Source organism: Cheilinus undulatus, linkage group 23 (assembly GCF_018320785.1).
Source record: "Cheilinus undulatus linkage group 23, ASM1832078v1, whole genome shotgun sequence".
Lineage (NCBI taxonomy): Eukaryota > Metazoa > Chordata > Actinopteri > Labriformes > Labridae > Cheilinus > Cheilinus undulatus.
Window position 1 is genome coordinate 7,213,570 of NC_054887.1, and position 20,862 is coordinate 7,234,431.

General features: G+C 37.3%; 2 protein-coding genes across 2 annotated transcripts; one reads left to right on the top strand and one right to left on the bottom strand.

Moving 5' to 3' along the window:
• Nucleotides 1–250: 250 nt before the first annotated feature.
• akr1b1.2 (aldo-keto reductase family 1, member B1 (aldose reductase), tandem duplicate 2) lies at nt 251–7,581 on the top strand. The gene is made up of 10 exons (XM_041781183.1): nt 251–422; nt 3,231–3,398; nt 3,517–3,633; nt 3,724–3,801; nt 4,076–4,198; nt 5,252–5,358; nt 6,743–6,824; nt 7,042–7,125; nt 7,236–7,318; nt 7,423–7,581. The coding sequence occupies exons 1-10, from the start codon at nt 357–359 to the stop codon at nt 7,463–7,465; spliced, it is 951 nt and encodes a 316-aa protein (XP_041637117.1). The 5' UTR covers nt 251–356; the 3' UTR covers nt 7,466–7,581.
• A 3,490-nt stretch (nt 7,582–11,071) lies between these two features.
• On the bottom strand, nt 11,072–18,874 carry LOC121505306 (aldo-keto reductase family 1 member B1-like). Its single transcript, XM_041780478.1, has 10 exons — nt 18,687–18,874; nt 17,182–17,349; nt 15,180–15,296; nt 14,366–14,443; nt 13,993–14,115; nt 13,811–13,917; nt 13,652–13,733; nt 13,165–13,248; nt 12,923–13,005; nt 11,072–11,902 (listed from the first exon to the last, which is right to left on the bottom strand). Exons 1-10 carry the CDS (start codon nt 18,831–18,833, stop codon nt 11,860–11,862), a joined length of 1,032 nt encoding a protein of 343 aa, XP_041636412.1. The 5' UTR covers nt 18,834–18,874; the 3' UTR covers nt 11,072–11,859.
• Nucleotides 18,875–20,862: the final 1,988 nt, after the last annotated feature.

Genomic DNA, 20,862 nt, shown 5'->3' on the forward strand with positions numbered 1-20,862 from the left:
ATTTGAATGGAGATAGATATATATATATATATATATATATATATATATATATATATATAGACACAGTTTTAGAGTATTTGGTTCACACTAATGTTCGATAAAATATCTGATTTAAAGACGACAGTTGACGACAGATGACAGTTTCGCATTGCTGGGTCCTTTAAAACCTAAACAGTGTTTAGGATAGATGCTACCAGATAAACCGGACTGACAGGATCGCGTGGCCTCGGTTCATCTCCAAATGAATTAAAAGGCATTGTTAATCGATCGACGTTTCCAGACCTCTGCAGCCTCTGTGGGTTCAGCTGTATTCGCAGCCTCTGCTAGACTGTCACAACCGCTCGTCCTTTGCAGAAATGGCAACAACAGTGACTCTCAACAACGGTGCACAGTGCCCCATTGTCGGACTGGGGACGTGGAAGGTGAGTTTTATTATGATTTCCGTGTTTCTTCTGTTAATAGTTAACTAGTTAGATAAGCGACAGATAGCAGCGCCTGCCAACACAGAGCTTACGTAGAGACTGTTACGTAAACGAAGAGATGTGAACTTTCCTCTACATTTCTCCTGATATATACTCCAACTCGCCTTTTATTGCAAAAATATAACGTAACACGACGTTAACTTAGGACAATGCACCGACAGAGCTCGCCTCTAGGACTAAAAACTGACAGGAGCATATCCAAATGTGTGAAAGAGTTAACGTTAGCTGTTAGCTAATACTGTAAGTGACATGAAACAGTTGTTTAATGGAGACAGTTGTAAGTTTCCTTTACTGTGCTGACCGAAACCAAGCTCCAATGTTTTGAGCTTTAAGACGTAGGCGATGTTACATTGTGCTCTATAGTGTATGAATTTACCTCTATATGTATCACAAACTACATAATGTTTCGATAAAGAAATTTGATTGGACGAGGAGCTGTTAGACATTTATTTCTTTATTGACAGATTTAATTCGTACCTCAGCATTACTAGTGTTTCTTTCTTTAATTTGCTTTGTGCTGCAAAATTTGGTAATAATGGGCTATTGCAATTCTACTTAGTGGTGAAGCAGTGCATGCAAAGTGGGTATACTCTTCATGTAGAAGTGGGTAAACTACAGACAAAAAAACAAGTAGGTATACTCCTGTATACCCTGCACTACACCACTGATTATGTGGGACGGTATTGTGATTATGATTTAATGCATAAATGTTATGAGTGCCTGCTTGGTTATCAAGGAAATGCAGAGAACAATAATTGTTTTAAGTGTGTATTTCTCAACTCAAAACATACACCTATTGAGCTGCATAAAAGATGCACATCATAAAGGTTTTACAGTACTGCACTAAATGGTTCCTGTTTAGAAATTCTACGAAGTGCAAAAGTGACACAATTGTAAACTTGAGGACCTTTAAATTACTACTCATTACAATAGTAATTGGAGCCTTTTATGTGATTTTGTAATTGTACAGCCTGACATCAGGATTCTGATTGCATTTGCAATTAGACATGGTCCCCTTGTTTTTTTTTCAGTTCCAGTCTGATTCAAATACATATGCACCAATACCATTACATTCAATTCTGATACTATTTTTTTTTTTCAATCAAAATGAAAATTCATGTGGTTTTTGGTCGTGTTTGTGTAAGGTTACACAAAGCTCCTGTAAACTTGCCTCAAGATTTCTCATGCAAAGACAGATCAATACTTTAAAATGCATAAAACTCATTATTATTCACAATAAATGTATTCAAACTTTGTACTGGCTTCACATAGAAGCAGGTAGCAGCAACAACTGTAATGCTTTCAAACTAAAATTTAACATAAAATGTAAGCTGCTTCTTAAATGTTACACTTCCTGATGGGGGTGTTCACAATCAAAGCACTCCAGAAGAACAGGAACTACAGGCTTTCATTGTGAGGTGTTTGTTGGAAATACCATATCATTGATTTAACGTAGCTTCAACAGCAGTGTTTACAGTCAGCCTTTGCTGCAGCTCCAGACCTTGTTAACACCACATCCAGCTCCCTTAAATCTTCATGGACTTAAAACGAGGGAGTCATGGGTTAAAACACCTCTAAGAAAGTTGTCAAAACTGTTGTAACATGAGTCGCTGCAACTCATATCAAAGCCACAGACAGGGCGACAGCGTACGCTTGCTTTGTGTTGGTGTTAACTCGGAGAGGAGATAGCACACCTTTCAACTCGTTACTGTGCTTCACAGTAATCACACGGACACAAATAGTTGATGTTTGGGTTGATATCTGACTGCTCTTTAGTGTCGGAGTGAAGTATGATGATGGCAGGACTCAGAATGAGTTGTTGTCACATAGCACACTGCTACTCTAAGACAGCAATACAATGCATGCCATGTGGCAGCACCTCAGCCTGATGTCTGATATTAAAATAATTTGAATATTGGACCTAATATTGATATTGGATCGGATATGTCCCATCTCTAATTGCAGTTTGCGGATAACTGGAAATTTACAATTAGATGTACTACAAATAACTGGTCGTGGTAGAATGTCACAAGGTAGCAAAAACCCATTATTTTTGCCGTCAGAACTCCAGCTCAGTCCTTGATACCATACAAGTTAAGCAGGTAAATCAAGAATGATTTAGCAAACAAAACATTGAAAAATGTATCCAATGGTTTATCATTATTAGGAGGAGTTGTTGAATAAAAACAAACACACATTAGGTCATCCTGTTATTCTGTGTGCCAGCTCAGCTGTGAATTAAAAACATGCTCTAATTGGTACAATGGCACTCTCTCATGTGATAATGCATAAAATAATATTTGCAGTTTGCATTAGCAATAAAATTATGGGGTTCTTTGTAAATATGTACTTAGATGAGTAAGTAGTAGGGATGCATATTAGAATTTCCATCTATCTGATATCATGATATTTACAAATTCATTTTAGCAGACGATGACATTGATGCCAACAATCAACCATAGTCCAGACCTAAATCTTCAGTCCTTAAAACACACTTTACAATTACGCAGGTCTCTTAGTCCTTCCCAAAATTCTGCAAACCCATTTTATACATACAGCCAGTTTATTGGTTGTGAATACTGGCAGAAATGTTTATCTGCCCACACTAATATCATGGAAATGATGTCATGCATCCATAGTTCATGGCTCCCTCCCTCCATTAAAAATGTGCATGAAAAGTATAAGATGTTTGAACATAAAAGATTGTTTTTAGTCTGTGACCAGTAACCAATCGGCATTGTGTGTTAGTCTAGAGAAGGCCAGGTCACAGAAGCCGTGAAAGTCGCCATCTCTGCAGGCTACAGACACATCGATGGAGCCTTTGTCTACGAGAATGAGACAGAGGTAGGAGAGGGTATCCATGCCATGATGAAGGACGGTGTCGTCAAGAGAGAGGATCTGTTCATGGTCAGCAAGGTGAGTTAAGGGTAAAAGATTCATGTCTAATTATTGTATTCTACACATATAGGACTTCGATTAAGATAATACTGGATATCTGATCATGTTCATAAACTCTCTGTGTTTTATTTAACAGCTGTGGTGCACTTTCCATGAAAAGCACCTGGTGAGGAAAGCTTGTGAAAAGACTCTCAGTGATCTCAAACTGGACTACCTTGACCTCTATCTAGTGCACTGGCCGATGGGTTTCAAGGTAGGAGCACTATTGTGTTGTCTACAAAGTTAGTCACCTTACCATTGGTGTCAGATTAATGTGATGATGGCTGTCTTTGTCATGCTACAGTCTGGAGGTGAGGATTTTCCTTTGGACAGCGCAGGAGAGGTGATCAGCGATAATACCTACTTCCTGGAGACATGGGAGGTGAGTCAAACAGAAGAACTTAACATAGAGACAAATATTCAAGGCTAAACCTATTTGAAATGGCTAAAATCTCATTTATTTAACTTGAACCATTTGATTTCCTACATGATTTTTCAAGCAGTCAAAAAGGTGAAAAGTATTTCTTTAAAGTTCAGGCAGTGGAGAGATAATGTCTGGTATTTTAGGACAGGTTTACCTTGTGTAAGCTAAAATGTTATCATGCAAGAATGAACTGGATAACTAAGGGTAAAGTAATGGTGCTTTTTTTTTCCAGGGGATGGAGGAGCTAGTGGACGCAGGTTTGGTCAAAGCTATTGGTGTGTCCAACTTCAACAAGGAGCAGCTTGAAGCCATCCTCAACAAGCCTGGCCTGAAGTACAAGCCTGCCAACAACCAGGTACATTAAAGTACTAAACACACAGGACTAGCATTACCTGTGGACCTCTGGTAATATATGTATTACCCCCTGACAGCATGGTTTGGTGCAGTGCATTCACACAGGATAAGCTAAGTATGTAATTTACTAAATTATACAGAAATTTCTTTAGGAAAGCATAAGGGTGCTGCATGGCTGCAGCAATGAAGATGCACAGTGAATTTTATTTGTAAAGTTCAAATAAAAATTGCAATGTTGTGCATATTGCATTCTGTAGGAATCAATGCCGATTTGCACTGAATTAGTATTACCTGTAAAAAATTATACATAATTGTCCTGGGATATTTACTTTGCAAATTACAGACATGGCCAATTCACACAGGATTAAAAAAAACAGAAACCCTGCACAATTATTATAGATTTTCAGAGGTTCCTAGGTAATTATCTCCTGCAAATAGGGCATAAGATTCTTTAATTTCCAGTAGAAACACAGGCAGCCTTTTTATATACAAAAGCAGCTTTTTAGATCAAATATATTTTGAATGAAGGCTACTGAGCAGCAGGAAAACAGATACACTTGCTGTTTCTGAAGGGCAAAAGGCTATTATAACATTATCTGTCTCCTCCTATAAGGTCTAAGAAATAAATGTCTTTGTAAATCAACATGGTTTACTTGAGTTTCCCCTCAGGCCACACCAATAAGAGGAGGCGACCTTATGTTTTAGCTGTTTTTCAGAACAATTGTTCCTCATTAATGTCTGATTTAGTTTGGTTTATTTGATTACAGCACCATTGTACCTCTGTCCTTTGTACCACACAGAACAAAAGACTGATTTACTGAGTTTGATGTGGAAGATTCTCCTTTTAAACAATGCCAGTGGTGTACTGTAAGCTATAAAGGCTGACGTTAATACTTTTGATTAGAGATCCAAACTTAGTTTAAATGTCATACTACTTTCAAAAGCTGACCAGTTACATATGTAAAGTTACATTGTACTTGACAACAAGGTTGACCCCATATTTGACTGTTTGATTTGATTCATACGTCCCTCCTTGTGGTCCTTGTCCCCTCAGATTGAGTGCCATCCATACCTGACCCAGGAGAAGCTGATCAACTTCTGCCACTCTCAGGGCATCTCAGTGACAGCGTACAGCCCCCTGGGCTCTCCAGACAGACCCTGGTCAGTTGTTTTCACGTGATATATTAAGGGAAATTTTTTAATGTGTTGTTTCTCAACATGGAAGCAAAGTGGGTCAAATTTTGATGAATGCTGAGTCAGTGTTACATAACGTGATCAAGTATGTCCTATCCTTTTTGGTTGGTTTCAGCTTGTGACTTGTCTTCCTCTTTGTTAAAAGGGTTTGTCCCGCTGTGGTAATTTACCATGAAAGACACAGAGTTGTCATGTTTTGTTTTGGTTTATTACTGATGTTCTTTTAGTGCTCTTATTGGTCTGATAACGAATTAGAATTATATACAGGTGTTGATGGCTGGACTTAAGCCTGCTTTATGCTTCTGTGTAGTTCCACATAGCTCTGTTTTTGTTTAGTTTGTGTGCAGAGGCATCGTTCCTGATGTAACCTTGAAACACTGTTGGATTGGCCTGATTCCATATCTGTTATCTGCCGGATCTACCTGGCAAAGCTTCCAAATCCTTCATATCAATACTTTAAATTCATGAACCTGGCGGACCAGTAGCCTGAATACTTAGGATTTTGAAACATTTAATCCGGTGCAAAAGTAGCATTTCACAAAAACAAAAAAAACTACCAGGGTTTAAATTATAAGCCCCCTTTAGAAGTGATGGTTCTGTCGAGACATAGCACAAACCGCTGTTATGCCGTGAACTTTTAAATGCTCAGAGGTTGTAAATGAAGTTAAAACTTCAGTAAGGGTCTGAGCTGTCACTGGAGAAAGAAATCAGTTTAGTCTTGAGAAAAAGAACTGTTGATGCTCACAAACCAGGAGAAGGAGCTACAAAGTTATCACAGTGTTTCCAAGTGCCAAGAACAGGAGTGAGAAGTATCATCAAGACATTCAATGAGAACCACACAGTCCAGTACAAGCCTGGCAGAGGTAGGAAGAGAAAGATTTCAAAGATCCTGGAAAGAAGACTAGTGAGAGATGTGTCCAAAGACCCCAGAACAACTACCAAGACACTAATGAATGACTTAGCCAAGTCAGGAATCTTAGTCTCATAGAAGACCATCACTAGAGCCCTGGACAGGAATGGGCTGAGAGAAGAGACGCGTTCAAGCCAGACTGAAGGATGCCAAGGACAACCAGAAGAAAGATTCTGCCCACTGAAAGCATGGCCTTTGGTCAGATGAGACCAAACTAGAACTCTTTGGCCATGGAGACAGTTATGTGTGGAGAAAGGAGGGAAAGGGGTAGAGCTCAAAGAACACCGTCCCAACTGTGAAACATGGCGGTGGGAGTATTCTGCTGTGGGGATGCTTCAGTTAGTCTGGAACTGGGAATCTTGTAAAGACGGAAGGAATCATGAAGAAGGAATAATATAAATGGTAATATAAATAATGTTGAGTCATGCATTTGAATTTCAGGGCTAAACCTGAAGACCCCTCACTGCTGGAGGATCCGAACATTAAAGCCATCGCTGAGAAGCACAAGAAGACGTCTGCTCAGGTAAAGCCCTCATGCAGGCTTCTTCCACTGACTTCAGCAAAGTTTCAGTAGTTAATGTGCAGTCAAGAAGAAGGCTTATGTCTCCTTTTACTCAGAAAATAAGCATGCATCCACAGTGGTAGTGTTCTTGGTATTAAGTTAAGATGGTTTGAACGCTACTGTTATTACACCTGGAGTCATGACCTCTGATCACGCTCACATGTTATTCTCCCGTCAGGTTCTGATCCGCTTCCACATCCAAAGGAACGTGATCGTGATCCCCAAGTCAGTTACACCTCACCGCATTCGGGAGAATTTCCAGGTAATTAGCTGAGAAATAGTTGAGATATTTCCTCGGATTATAACTCAACCTGCCTCACTTACTCACACTCTCCAGCTTGTGCATAAAACCTTTTTTTAAAATCTTTGCAGGTGTTTGACTTTGAACTCACCGAGGACGAAATGAAGATTATATTAGGGTTCAACAGGAACTGGAGAGCCTGTCCCATGCAATGGCAAGTGTGAATATTGTTGGTGACTGTTTTATTCTTCTGAAGCTTGTTTGTGATTAGATTCAGAACATGTGTTTAAGGTCACTTTCATTTTTCTACCTCTGCAGGAGCTTGAAACACAAGGACTACCCATTCAACACTGAGTTTTGAAAGGAAAAAAACACTGATTTTCCACAGGTTTACAGGGTGCTTGGGTCTGGGTTTCTGCCCTTTAGGCTGCTCACTTTGCTGTTCTTTGAGTAGTTTGAAAAAAATGTGGCCTTGAACTGGATTGCTTCTGTCACGAATCTCAAAAAAAAGATCTTTTTCTGACCAGTACTGCTTCCAGACAAATCAAATGAGCTTTAGATATGCAGCAGGGAATGCTCCATCGATCAAATGAAGACCAGGGTTTTGTGCTAGTGCCTGTTGAACAAATGTGATACAAGCAGCAACAATATCGTCTTAATTCAGTTGTGTCCTGTATCTAACAGCTTGAGAGTGAGGCATCATGAAGCAGCTCAAAGCAACGTGTCATTTTTCCCTCTGACGCCCTCTTTCTATTTTCCTTTTTGCTGACGTAAACATGGATGAGAAATAAGGCAAAAATATTCAACTCATTGTCCTTAAAGGTTTGTTGATACAAATCGCTTTATCCTTCAAAGACCCTGCGTATGAGGACATGATATTTCAGCTTTCCTACAACATAGTCATTTCTGCTATTAGATTTTTTTAGATAATTGTCCAGAATTTGTTATGGTGTCATTTAGCAGACACTTTAATTCATGGTGCAAAGGACCTCACCCAAGGGTCCACACTGGATACTGATTATTCCAAGATTTGGTTTCGAGTGTTTTTTTAAATAAAGTTTTCTCTCTTTTCTTTCTTATATTATTGCTGAAAATATGTGAAATACATTATAGATTACATTTAAAGTTAGTCAACATTTGGAGTTCATTTCCCATTATTATTTGAAATAGCAGAACATAAAAGGGAAACACTGTTAATACCTAGACTAAAAGATGGCATCAGCACTTCTGTTTAATGTTTGTTTTCTTAAAGTGTGAGTGGTTCATCTAGAATGCTGAATAAAACAGTCCTCATGTAGCTCTACATACTATTCCTCCACTTTCACCTGGTAGCGAGGGTTTTTTTTTTTTTTTTTTTTGGTCTATTGGCACACATTTGGCTGTAATTTCTTTAAAAAACACTATTATCTGTCTCAAACATCTTAATTCTCAATACTTCCTGCTGTTTCTTGTGAGTAACACGTGGCTCTTTAAAATCATGTGTGCTGTGTTACAAAATCGCTGCTTTCACTTCCTGGTTGCTCTGTTGTCAAACATAAAAATAAAGACCTGTGGGGAATTTAAAAGCCTTGTCCTCGTTTCTTGCACAGATGAATGCAGAGTTTTGACCACAAGGGGGCAGAAAGTCTACCAGAGAGCCTGATTGAAGGAGCTGCTGGAGCCTTTAATGGCATTCATACATAAATAGCTGCATAAAGCAAGTTATTTCAAGCTTAATTGTCCAGTGTTTAAATACCATGGCACAAAGAAGAAATCAGTGGCAACTTTAACAGTCTCCTATTACCTCCCCTCCTCTTCTGAAAGACATAAACATTGACTTTTACTGTTAGGAGCCACCATAGGACTTGGAATAAAATCAGTACTTACTGACTTGTGACTTTTAATGCTTCTTCTTACATGCAGCAGCACTGGGTTAAATTTGACTCAAAAATCTGCATTTTTTAAATTAATGATACTTTTTGATACTATTAGATATTAAAAAAAACACCCAGATCATATCATGTAGAGTTTCAAATGATCAAAACTTTTGAAAGTATGTAGGTCAATTAAAGTACGCTCTAGTTTTTCAAGGGTTTAAAAGTTTGGTTTGTGATTGTTACTCTCAGAAAGGGAGATGAACTTAGTCAAATGTAGAAAAGTTTTACAGTATATTTAAACTTTTGGTTTTCTTAAATCATGATAATCACTTAGTTATAACATATAAGAAACAAACAAAAAAGTTATGGAGGACAAAACACTGACATTTTACTTAGTGGTGCCAGAAAGAAAGGAGTTGCACTCATCCAAATATGACCAGGTTAATGAACCAATCACTTTTTCCAGGTCAGCAGGGGGCAGCATGGTATGATCTTAGATCTGATTTAAATGGAGCATGACTGGACCACTGTTCTGATGTGTTGTTCAAATTTCTTGCTGTTGGTGTGATGTTGGAAAGGATTGGGCTGAGAGAACTTTTAATGGAGTTGATGTCTGAATTTGGGTAACTGAAGAATTCTCAGTTTGATTCATTTAACCCCTGTGATGACAAATTATTCAACGAAAGGATGACTATGTTTCTTTCCTGACAATTTATTATACCAGCATTTGTGTTTTTAAATTCAGGTGCAAAAGAAAATTATTTATTAAAGAGATACAGACAGGGTTAAATCAATTCTGAGCTGCTTTTTCAATGCAGTGAAATTGATACTTAACAATTGCATTTATTCATCCTTCAAAAATATTAACAGAAATAATTAAAACCAATTCAATCTATTTAAAAGGAAAAAAGAACTGAATCAATAAATAAGAAATAATGAATAAGAAAAAAATAAACTGAGATAAAAAATTTTAAAAAATGACCAAAAAAAATTTAAGAAGGAGTACATTCAAATATTTGAATGAAATAAAAAAATATTAAATCAAATTGGAAAAAAACTTACAAATATAATTTAAGTACACTTCATTTTTAAAAATTTGAATAAGATAAAAATAAAATAAATTAGGAATAATATTTAATATTTTTAAAAAATAATCATTTTAAAGACATAAAAAGAAAATGAGATTGAATAAAAAAGTAATAAAGAAAAAATAAATTAAAACCAAACAAAAATTTCCTAAGTTAAATTTGAACTTTTTGATGAAATAAAAAAACTGAAATTAAAATATATTCAAAATAAATAAAAAAAGAAAAACAAATAAGATAAAGTTTTTTAATGAAAATAAATTTTAAAAACCCAAAAAACAAACAATATACCAGTAGAAAAAGATCATAAGAGAAATATTCTTTAATGCTTTCACAGTGGATTTTGACTGTTTTTGTAAGGTTTATAGTTTATTGGTATTTTAAATTGACCTTCAGTTGCATTTAATAAGACAGAGGGCCATGTGTGGCCCCTGGGCTGCCAGCTGCCCAACCCTGAGCTTAGCCTTTAGGATCACCAGGTCTCAGGGGGAGGAATATCTGTGTGTCATCAGCATATGAAAGAAAGGAAAGGTAATGGTACTTGATGATGTTTCCGAGAGAGAGTTTATAAATAGAAAATAAAAGAGGATCTAAAATCAAACCTTGCGGCACACCACAGGTAATGCTCTCTCTCCTCTGTCAGCAGCTAAAAGAAGGTTGTCACTGTTAGGAGGGCAGTTTCTGTTCTATGTTCTATGTAAATTCTAATTCAAATTTCTCAAAGATGTCATTTTCATCCAAAAAAGCTCAAATCTGAGATAAGCTACTTTTTCTAGGTCTTTGGATAAAATTGGGAGTTTAGAGTTTATAATTATCACAGGTTCCCACTGTTGACGGACACATAACCAAAAATTTGACAAAAAAACCCCAAACTAAACAGTTCAGACCACAGTCATAAAACCACTGATTCTTCTTTCTTCTTGCAAAATCAAAACAGATTCAGACACATCCGACAGTTTTATCTACGTACTGAATCAAACCTTACAACACAATGCATCTCAAAAAAGAAAGCACAGCGGTCAAGGATCACACCAGAATGAGGTTTATTTTTGAGACAATAAGAAACTGAGTTGGCAGGTAAGTAAAGCTCCTTACAGTAAGTGATACAAAGCTGCTTACATTTCCAAGTTTTCCAAGTTGAAATATCCGCTCTCAGTCTTAGTTATATACTGCATGACATGAGTGTGATTTTTCAAGCCTCCTTCATTGTGATACCAAGAGGAAGAACTTGGTCTATCACAGTTACTCCTCCTTCCTCCTCTTCCTCCCTCATGTAATCTGCCACCTCTTCCCTTCTCAGACTCTCAGATAGTTTCCATTCTTCTTTGATATCAACTTTCAGTTCACTATTGTTCTCTAAACTGCTTGGACTGGTTCCACCTCATCATTATCAACTGTGACACTGTGCTGTAATCATGCTTACCCTCTGCAGGTGCATCTCAGGACAAACTATTCGAGTGAGTGAGAATGTGTTAAGTTCTGCAGAAAAGGGGGAATGAGATCTACAGATTGTGCCTAACTGAGTAAAACTGTTCAGAGTTTTGCCAAAAATGGGGATTGTTTCAGTTAATGGGTTTAAGCTAATGAGGATTTGGTTCAGAGAATGGGATTTAGTATTTTAGCACTGAAAGTAGATTTGCAAGTAACTGCAAACTTTGGGGCTTATCTAGACTGAATGAATGCTGTGATGATGTTTACTACATGCAACAACAACAATCTGAATTCTAACTGTGTTCACAGACATTTATCATGACATCAGCGTTAGCCCTCACCGATTAAGTTCAGTAAAAACATGAATGATGTTGTCTGGTGAGTTAGTACTCAGCATTCAGCGGGAAGTCTTTGTGGTTTGATGCCCTGTAAAAGAAACGGAGAGGGAACACAAAACTTCAAAGGTGTTTTTTTTTTTTTTTGCAGGTTAAATAATGCTGTTAATAATCTACAGGAATAAAGTAACAGTGCCTACAAAAAGTATTCACCCTCTTGCATGTTTTACATTTTTATTGATTTGATTTTTAATTCTTCTTTGCAAAATTCTCCCAAGCCATAGTTCTCTTGCAAACTGAGTAAGATTGTCATCAGGATTTCCTATATTTCGTCGCATTCATTTTACCCTCTACCTTTACAAGCCCCTACAGGCTGGCTGCTAAGAAGCATCCCTACGGCATGATGCTGTCACCACCGTGCTTCACAGTAGCGATGGTGTGTTTGTAGAGATGAGCAGTGTTTGCCGTCTTGTCGGATTACCAGAAAGCACCATTTCGGTCTCATCAGACCAAAGAACTTTCTTCTACTCGACCATGGAGTTTCCCACGTGCTTTGTTTGTGAACTCCAGTCCAGATTTAACATGCGTTTTCTTCAGCAGTGGCTTTCTCTTCGCCTCTCCCCCATAAAATTTTACTGGTGAAGAACCCAGGCAACAGTTGTTGTATGCAGAGTCTCTCCCATCTCAGCTGCTGAAACTTGTAACTCCTTCAGAGTAATCATAGGTGTCTTGGTGGTCTCTCTCACTAGTCTCCTTCTTGCACATTCCCTTAGCTTGTGAGGACGGCCTGATCTAGGCAGATATACACATGTGCCATATTCCTTCCATTTCATGGTGATGGACTGAACTAAACTCCAGGGGATATTCGGTATCCCAGTACTTTTCAGCATCCTTATCTCTGTGTTGCTTTGTCTTCATGGTGTAATGGTAGCCAGGAATACCGATACTGAATTATGGGGCTATTAGCAACAATTTGCTGGACCGCTGCTGAATTAGGTCCGTCAGTTTAAAGGGGGTGAATATTTATGCAGTGACTTATTTTACACTCGTACTTTTTAAAGGCATGGTACATCTGCTTGTACTGTTTGCATTTTTGTTTGTATTTACTCACGCCTCCATTTTGAATCCTCTCCAGTTCCTGTTCAAGCTGAGTAAACTCTTCATGTCTTCTTCACTTAACTCAAAGTCGAACAACTGAGAGACAAGGAGATTAAGGTGAACCACATTAGTTTTTTAGGGCTCTGAAGAACACGATGTCTTTGACCTCCCTAATAGCAATCATCTCCTTATTCTCAACTTTAGTACATTTGCAATTACAAAACAGTCATCATGTTTAGCACTTTGGTATTTTACCTGTATGTTTTCCTTGATCCGATGTGGCGTCACTGACTTGACAATTACAATCACGTTCCTCTGAATGTGAAACCTGATGAGAACCTGGCAAAAAAAAAAAGACAAAGCTAGTCAAGGCCCTTTTTGACAGTCTTTGCTGGCTATATTTTTCCGGGACTACAACAAAATCCATCTTAATTTCAATGGTTAAATTCTCCAATTTGAGTCATAATTTTTGACAGGGACCTGAAGCTCCTCACTGTGGTTTCTGTACACCATCTACTTTGTTGTTCTCAAGGCAACTTCAACAAAAACATCCAGTATTTTCTACATTTTTTAAACTTGCTTCCAATGTTTACCTCAGTAGAAGTTCATTGTTAAAGCCACTGCTGAGTTAAACTTTTTTGCATTGATAATTAACATTACCCTTACAGCTTTGCAGCCTTTCTTTTCAAAGATTAGGACAAAGGGGATGATATACACAAGTCAACACCTTTATCTTTCTTACCTGTGCTGGGGTCTTGTTGTATTTGCTGGCAATATCCTTGACCTTTTGGTCCTCTAACAGGATGGGATCATTGGAGTTAGCCCTTTTGAGAAGAACAAATGATTAACCTATAGATGTTTACTCCTGCCATAGTGTTTGATGGATTTCCCTTCCTCTTACCAGGGTCTGTCAGGGGATCCCAGGGGGCTGTACGCCGTCACTGAAACGCCCTTTGAGTGGCAGTAGCTGATCAGTTTTTCCTGGTTTAGATATGGATGGCACTCAACCTGAAGAAAAGCCAAAATACTTTAGCTTTATAATTTTATCTCTGAATTAAGATTGTGTAATAAAGATGTTTGTACCTGGTTGGTGGCAGGCTTGTATTTGAGGCCTGGCTTGTTGAGTATGGCTTCAGTCTGGTCTTTGTTGAAGTTGGAGATACCAATCGCTTTGACCAATCCGGCGTCTACAAGCTCCTCCATGGCCTTTAAGACACATTACACACCCCTGATAGCAATTCACCTGATCGTGTACGTTCATATTTACTTTCATAATGAATGCAAGTCAGTCAGCTGGTTGTGCTTGAGTATTGCTCAATAACATCTCCAGATATTTCAATACCATTGCTATACAAAGACATTCATGCTATTTATGTCCTTTTAGGTCCATTAATATGGTACAATAATAATATTTTGACTAAGCTCAGGTCATGGGCAGTGTAGTCTCTCAAGTTACCTCCCAGGTGTCTAAGAAGTCGCTGCCATCAGAAATGACCTGTTTGTTCTCGTCCATTGGATAAAGCTCCTCCCCTGGCTGAAACGTGCAAAAAAAAGTAAGAGTTATCACGTTGTATGTCTCAGAACATTACCAGTCTTACTGATGGTGTGATGTCATTGAAAGGCCTTCACTTGTTTCTGTTTCACTGGTCTCTAATGTCAGGTTTGTTATTCAGTTATAACCATAGACTAGAAAGAACTGGACAAAGCCTGTGTGGCGTCAGCCGTCTGATTACAATAGATGGACTCAAACAGCTCTTGAAGCCAATAAGTGGCGGGCTCCATATTGAAATCGCTGTCTCAACCGAACTTTGGATCAACCAAATGGCCTGCCAACTAAGCTCAACTTCCTGTCAGCTAGCTAGCTAGCATTCTGGTTGACAGAAACGTAGCTTCTGCCAGTCAAGCTGTCAATCAAATGAGATGCGCCAATCAGTGCGCAGTGAGGTTTTTCTTCAATATAATTGAGGTACTAAAACAATTCACCCCCCACCCCCGTACAGGGAGAGCACATGAAGACATTAGCTAATGAGACATGTTTGGTCTTTCGAACCAGGCTAAACCAGGCTATTTCTTGTGTAAAAAGCTTTTTTTTAACAGGTGTTCAGATGGGACTTCCAGTGTTCCTGCAGCACTGCAGTGGACACTCGCCGTATTACAATTTTTTGCACCTTTCCCATTGGATTAATTTTTCAGGACCAGAGGTTGCCGCTTGGGTAAAAACAGACAGGAAGTAGTTTTCTAAGAACTAGACAGAACAGTGATAACCAAACCTTGAGTCCTATTGGGGAATGCATGAGGTACAGGTCCAAGTAGTCCAGTTTCAGGTCACTGAGGGTTTTCTCACAGGCTCCCCTCACCAGAGAGGGAATGTGGAAGGTGTTCCACAACTATGGGGAACAAACAGAGATGTTAGAGTGTCAAACTCAAGGCCCAGGGCCCAAATCTGGCATGTGGTGCAGTTATACCAGACCCATAAGATATCACATTTTCAGTATTTGTTAAGTCATAAAAATTTGAAAAAAGTGACAAGTAAAAATAATGATATAAAAAGTCAGGAAAGTGGAAAAAGGAAATTAATTTGAGTTTTAATTTAATATTTTCAATTCTGCTACTCAAAATTATGACTTAAACTTTTTTTTTTTCAAATTTTGACCTTTAAATTCAAAATTAAAAATTTTAAGTCACATTTTGACTTTTTAAATGCATGATTTCAAAATGTATCTCATATTTTGACCTTTTAAAACTTGTGATTTTGAATTTTATCTCATATTTGAACTTTTAAAACTCATGATTTTGAATTTCATCTCATATTTGAACTTTTAAAACTCATGATTTTGAATTTCATCTCATATTTGAACTTTTAAAACTCATGATTTTGAGTTTTATATCATATTTGAACTTTAAAAAATATAAGGATTTTGAATTTTATCTCATATTTGAACTTTTAAAACTCATGATTTTGAATTTCATCTCATATTTGAACTTTTAAAACTCATGATTTTGAGTTTTATATCATATTTGAACTTTAAAAAATATAAGGATTTTGAATTTTATTTCATATTTTAGTTTTTAAAACTCATGATTTAACTGTTATTTCATACTTTTACCTTCTTAAGTCATGGTTTTGAATTTTATCTAATATTTTGACCTTTATTTGACCATTATTATGACTTATTTCATATATATGCCATTTTGAAACATTATTTTGACTTTAAATTTTTGTGTTTTGACCTTTTGAACAAAAAAGTTTGACCTTTTTTTATCGAATCTTGAGTCTTTAAACGTATTATTTAAATTTAGACTTTTTATCTCAGATTTTTAGCCTTTAAACCCATAATTTTGACTTTTTTTTAAATCTCAAAATCATTTATCACGAGTGCTAATTTTTTTCTCCATAATTCATCACTGTTAAAAATGAGGTTGACAGTTTATAGTTGTATGTCGACCCTGTTAGGCTTTCAGGTTAAAGCTAAAATTTAGACTCCAGCCCTGCTGTGATGTTTGACACCCCTGCCTTAAAGGATGATACAGTTGTTTATGGTGTATTAGGCCAGCTTAAAAAAAAAAAAAAAACTTTCAAACACTTATTTCAAAATGTATCAAGAAAAACTCGTGCTAGATACCACGCTTTATGCAGCAACTCTGGTAGAATGGCAGAAATGTCCATAATGATACAATACGGCTAATTCACATGAAATGCACCTGAAAGTGTGTGTTACTAGTAGTCTGGTGAAGCTCTAGTCATTTTAGTAATTTACTGTCCATTGATACATTATAAGCTAGAACTACATTTTGCAGTTAACCATTATAAACAAGGAAAGTACATGTGATTGAATACAACAGGGCACACTGGATGGGAATGTGAAATGAAGTTGGATCATAACTGAAGATAAACTGACATGCATTTCTGCACAAATTAAAATTTACTTCAGCCATGGTGATAAACAAGTCATCCAAACCATCAGCTGCCAAAAAACAAACAAAAAGTGAAACATTTATAACTCCTTTAGAGTAAAACCAATGATCCCGGTACTGATACCAGTGTCAGTATTCGTGCAGTTTTAGGGAACAAGACACCAGCCAGTGCCCTGATCAAATGCCAGATTATACTTTGATAAAAAGTTATTATAAATCTCTAGAGCATTTATGTATGAGTGAGTTGTGTTCTCCAAAGCTTGTCAGCAATGTTAGCAATCACTGCTTTCCCTACAGTAACAATCGTATCTCTAGTTGAAACATACCAGACTGAATGGCATTGGTCTTCAGCCTTACCTTACTAACAATGAACAGATCCTCCCTCTTCACCACACCGTCTTCAATCATAGCAGAAATTCCAGCCCCAACCTCTCCTTCATTCCTATAGATGTAAGCACCGTCAAAGTGGCGGTAACCTTCACGTATTGCCACTTTTACAGCCTCCTGGACCTTTCCTGGCTCAGCCTGGGAAGAAGAAGAGAATAGAAACATGAAAGAAACACCAAAAGATGTTACTCTATCAGCATAGTGTTCTCTGCATCTTCTCCGCACTTTGACCCTCATCCCACACATGCATGTTCCCTACAAATGTGGCACCATTTAAAAGAGAAATAAACAAGCTTTCCAGTGGAATAAGACAGCAAAGAGGCAAGATCTGAAAAAAATTACCATTTTAAATTCTGTTACTGTCACAAAATAGCGTCCCTCTGTGATGTCAGTGTTTTATGCATTAGACAGGCCAAACGTGATTTTTTTGTTAATTGTTGTACCTTTTGTACATAGATTATTTGTGTTGTATACAACAATATTTTATTGAAGATGTTTAAATGTTATGTTTAAATATGACTGTTATTATGAATGCCAACTGTTATCATCCTGTAACTGGTTGCTTTGGTGTATTTTGGCAAATATTTTGGACATCCTTCTTATAGATGACTGGTCTGCATTAGTCTTACTCGATACAGTCTTTCCAAAATCTGAGAAAATACCCATGACACAGATTTTTTTATGACAATGTGGCTTGTAACAAAAAAACACCCAATTGAAAACACTGACATTATTATTACTATTACTATTATTATTATTATTTAAATTAACCTGAGGTGACAATTATTTACAGATTTTTAAAACTTTTAATTTTAACATGTTTCAAGCTCTTTTTAGGTATAATTTTACACAAATGAATTTATTCTATTTTATTTTTGGCTTTTAAAAAATAGATAAAAATACAAAAAATATGCAACAGGTCACTTTGTTGGTGAGAAAATGACTTGTTTTCATGTTTTCTCTGTTATAAAATTGTTTCCCAATGAGGAAGGCTCATTTGAAATAATAAATATTCGATAGCGTGATTGTTTTTTTAATACTTTAACTTATATTTTACCACTTTAGTGCTAGAGATATGATCTGTGCCCACTGGCATTAATAGTTTCTATATATTCCACCAAGATTTTCTTGACATGAGAGCATAGAAAGGAGAAAATAACTGCAGAACATGTTTAAAAAGATGCCAATTTTGTGCATAAAAATATTGAGTAAATGTAAAATATAATTTTTTTTCCATTATTATACTTTTTGAAGAGATTTTTTTGATATCGAATTTCAGTTGCATGAGTTACAACGAAAATGTCTCTATTTTTTTTTTTAACAATTTGTAAAAACACAGAGGATTTATGAGGTGAAAAACAAAGATAATACTGATTCAAACAAAGTAGGAAAAGCCACAGTTTTGCTACTATTGAGAAAACTCCCACACAGGTGAACTGGTTCCAAACATTACTGTGTGACATGCTCAGGCTTACCCTCCATGTTCCCAGACCCACAATCGGCATCTTGTCTCCATTATTTAGCGTGACTGAAGGGATCATGGTGGATCTACTTCTGCAGCAGTGAAACTTCAAGCTAGCGGTCTGGTACAAACAGAAACCAGGAAAGAGCTGGCCCCTCATTTTAAGCTAACTGGGAAGGTGGAGTGAAAGCAGGTGCCAAAACAAACACGCGCCTGAGTTTGATTAGTCATGTCTGACTCTTGCAAAAAGCTGCTGAAGCATGACTCAGCAAAAACCTCATGCAGATTGTGGAAACTCAAAGTATGAAGCCTGTGCAGAGGTTGTGGAAACATGAAGTACTGATTTCTGTCATGAACAGTGTCCTGAAAGTTTTGAGACATGATTAAAAATAAATAAATATGTACTGTTGCTTGAGACTGACACACCACAACACCTGTACTATTTTTTCACAATTGCATTTTAACTGTGCATAAAATTGCTACAACTTTAAAGATGATCAAACAGTTTGGCATGAAAAGAAAGAAGTCAGGCTGCCAATGAAAACAAGTGCCATTAGATTATGTTAGCAGTAGCAAAGTCCCAAGGCAGACAGTAAATGCAGGATATAAAGATGCTGTAAAATTCATGCTGTGGCATTTTCCCAGGATAAATATTAACCTGGATACTGGTATCCAGTATCATAAAAGGATCACTTCATGTTACATGGAGACACATGCCTTTGGTGGGAAGAAATCAATACATCTAAAAAAGTTCAAAAACCAATGGAGAACACTCATGATAAAAATCAGCCATTTATCACGTTTTTTATTTGGAGCAACTTGTCAAATTGGCACAGTGTTTTTTTTCTAACATATTCAGTAATGGAGCAAAAACACACCTCAGGCCTTTTTATGACCAACAAAAGCAAACGTGTCCGCTAGACAATAAAAAAGGCAGTTTATTCATTGTAATATGGGTCACTTTGACTGCTGCCGGGGGGGGGGGGGTAGGTTTCAGATAGGATTATTCACAGCATGATCAAAAATCAAACTGATCCTTAGCAAATAATAATTGACAACATTTGCAAGATCAACTAAGAGTTAATGCCCATAAAGGGTGCTGAAATGAAAAACAAATCAAATCTTCCTCACAGGAGCTTTAATGTCACCTAGTGTAAAGTAGCACTTTATTTTAGTGGACCCTATTTACCTAGTTATTCTATAGATAACAATTTTAGTTATCTAGTAATTCCCTGGGCTGCATGGAGGCACAGGGGTTAGCACTGTTGCTGTTGGTTCGCTTCCCGGTCAGGGCCTTTCTGTGCAGACTGCAGAGTTTGCAGAGTCTGTGCTGACTGCAGAGTTTGCATGTTCTCCCACTGCATATGTGAGTTCTCTCTGGGTACTCTGGGTACTCCAAAACCATGCTCATTAGGTTAATTGGTGACTCTAAATTGGCCGTAGGTATGAGTGTGAGCAGGCCTGGTTGTCTGTCTCTATATGTCAGCCCTGGGATTGACTGGCAACCAGTCCAGAGAGTACCCCGCCTCTCACCCAGTGACAGCTGGGATAGGCTCCAGCCCCCATGCGACCCCCAACGGGAGAAGCGGTACAGAAAATGGATGGATGGATAGTAATTTCTTGAAGAATAAGGTGGTAATTATTGTGCAATAAGTTGCATTTTACAAGTGATTACTCAGAAATGTGGTTACATTGGGGAAGTATACCCAGGAATAATATATTAATTGTCAAGTATTTTCTTATAATATTGTGGCAAGTCTATAGTAACTAGGAGGTACATTATCCCAACCCTAACCTCTAACCCTACTCTATCCTAATCCTTACCCTTATAATATTGTTGTGGTTTTATGGTAGTTAGGTTGTGCTTTACCCTAACCCATATATTGTGCCTATTCTATGGTAATAAGGTGGTATATTACCCCTAATCTTAACCCTACACCAACCCTTACCTTATTCCCTGTAATATTGTGGCAGTTCTCTGGTAATTTGGTGCTTTTTCAGCCTAACCCTACACTAAGCATTAACCGAAGTCTTATGATATTGGGGCAATTCTATGGTAATTACATGGCATTTTACCCCCAACCCTAACACTACTCTAGCCTAACCCTATCCCCTGTATTAAAGTGGTAATTCTATGGTGATTTGGTAGTATTTTACCCCTTATCCTGACTCCACACCAACCTTTACCC

Bases quoted from the DNA above. Each gene is read 5' to 3' on its own strand.
- akr1b1.2 (XM_041781183.1), top strand. From the start codon at position 357: ATGGCAACAACAGTGACTCTCAACAACGGTGCACAGTGCCCCATTGTC. The intron at 3,802-4,075 runs GTGAGTCAAACA...TTTTTTTTCCAG, and splicing joins ACTTCCTGGAGACATGGGAG to GGGATGGAGGAGCTAGTGGA. The intron at 7,126-7,235 runs GTAATTAGCTGA...AAATCTTTGCAG, and splicing joins GCATTCGGGAGAATTTCCAG to GTGTTTGACTTTGAACTCAC.
- LOC121505306 (XM_041780478.1), bottom strand. From the start codon at position 18,833: ATGAGGGGCCAGCTCTTTCCTGGTTTCTGTTTGTACCAGACCGCTAGC. The intron at 13,249-13,651 runs GTAAGAAAGATA...TTTTTTTGCCAG, and splicing joins ACAACAAGACCCCAGCACAG to GTTCTCATCAGGTTTCACAT. The intron at 13,006-13,164 runs GTAAAATACCAA...CTTGTCTCTCAG, and splicing joins GGATCAAGGAAAACATACAG to TTGTTCGACTTTGAGTTAAG.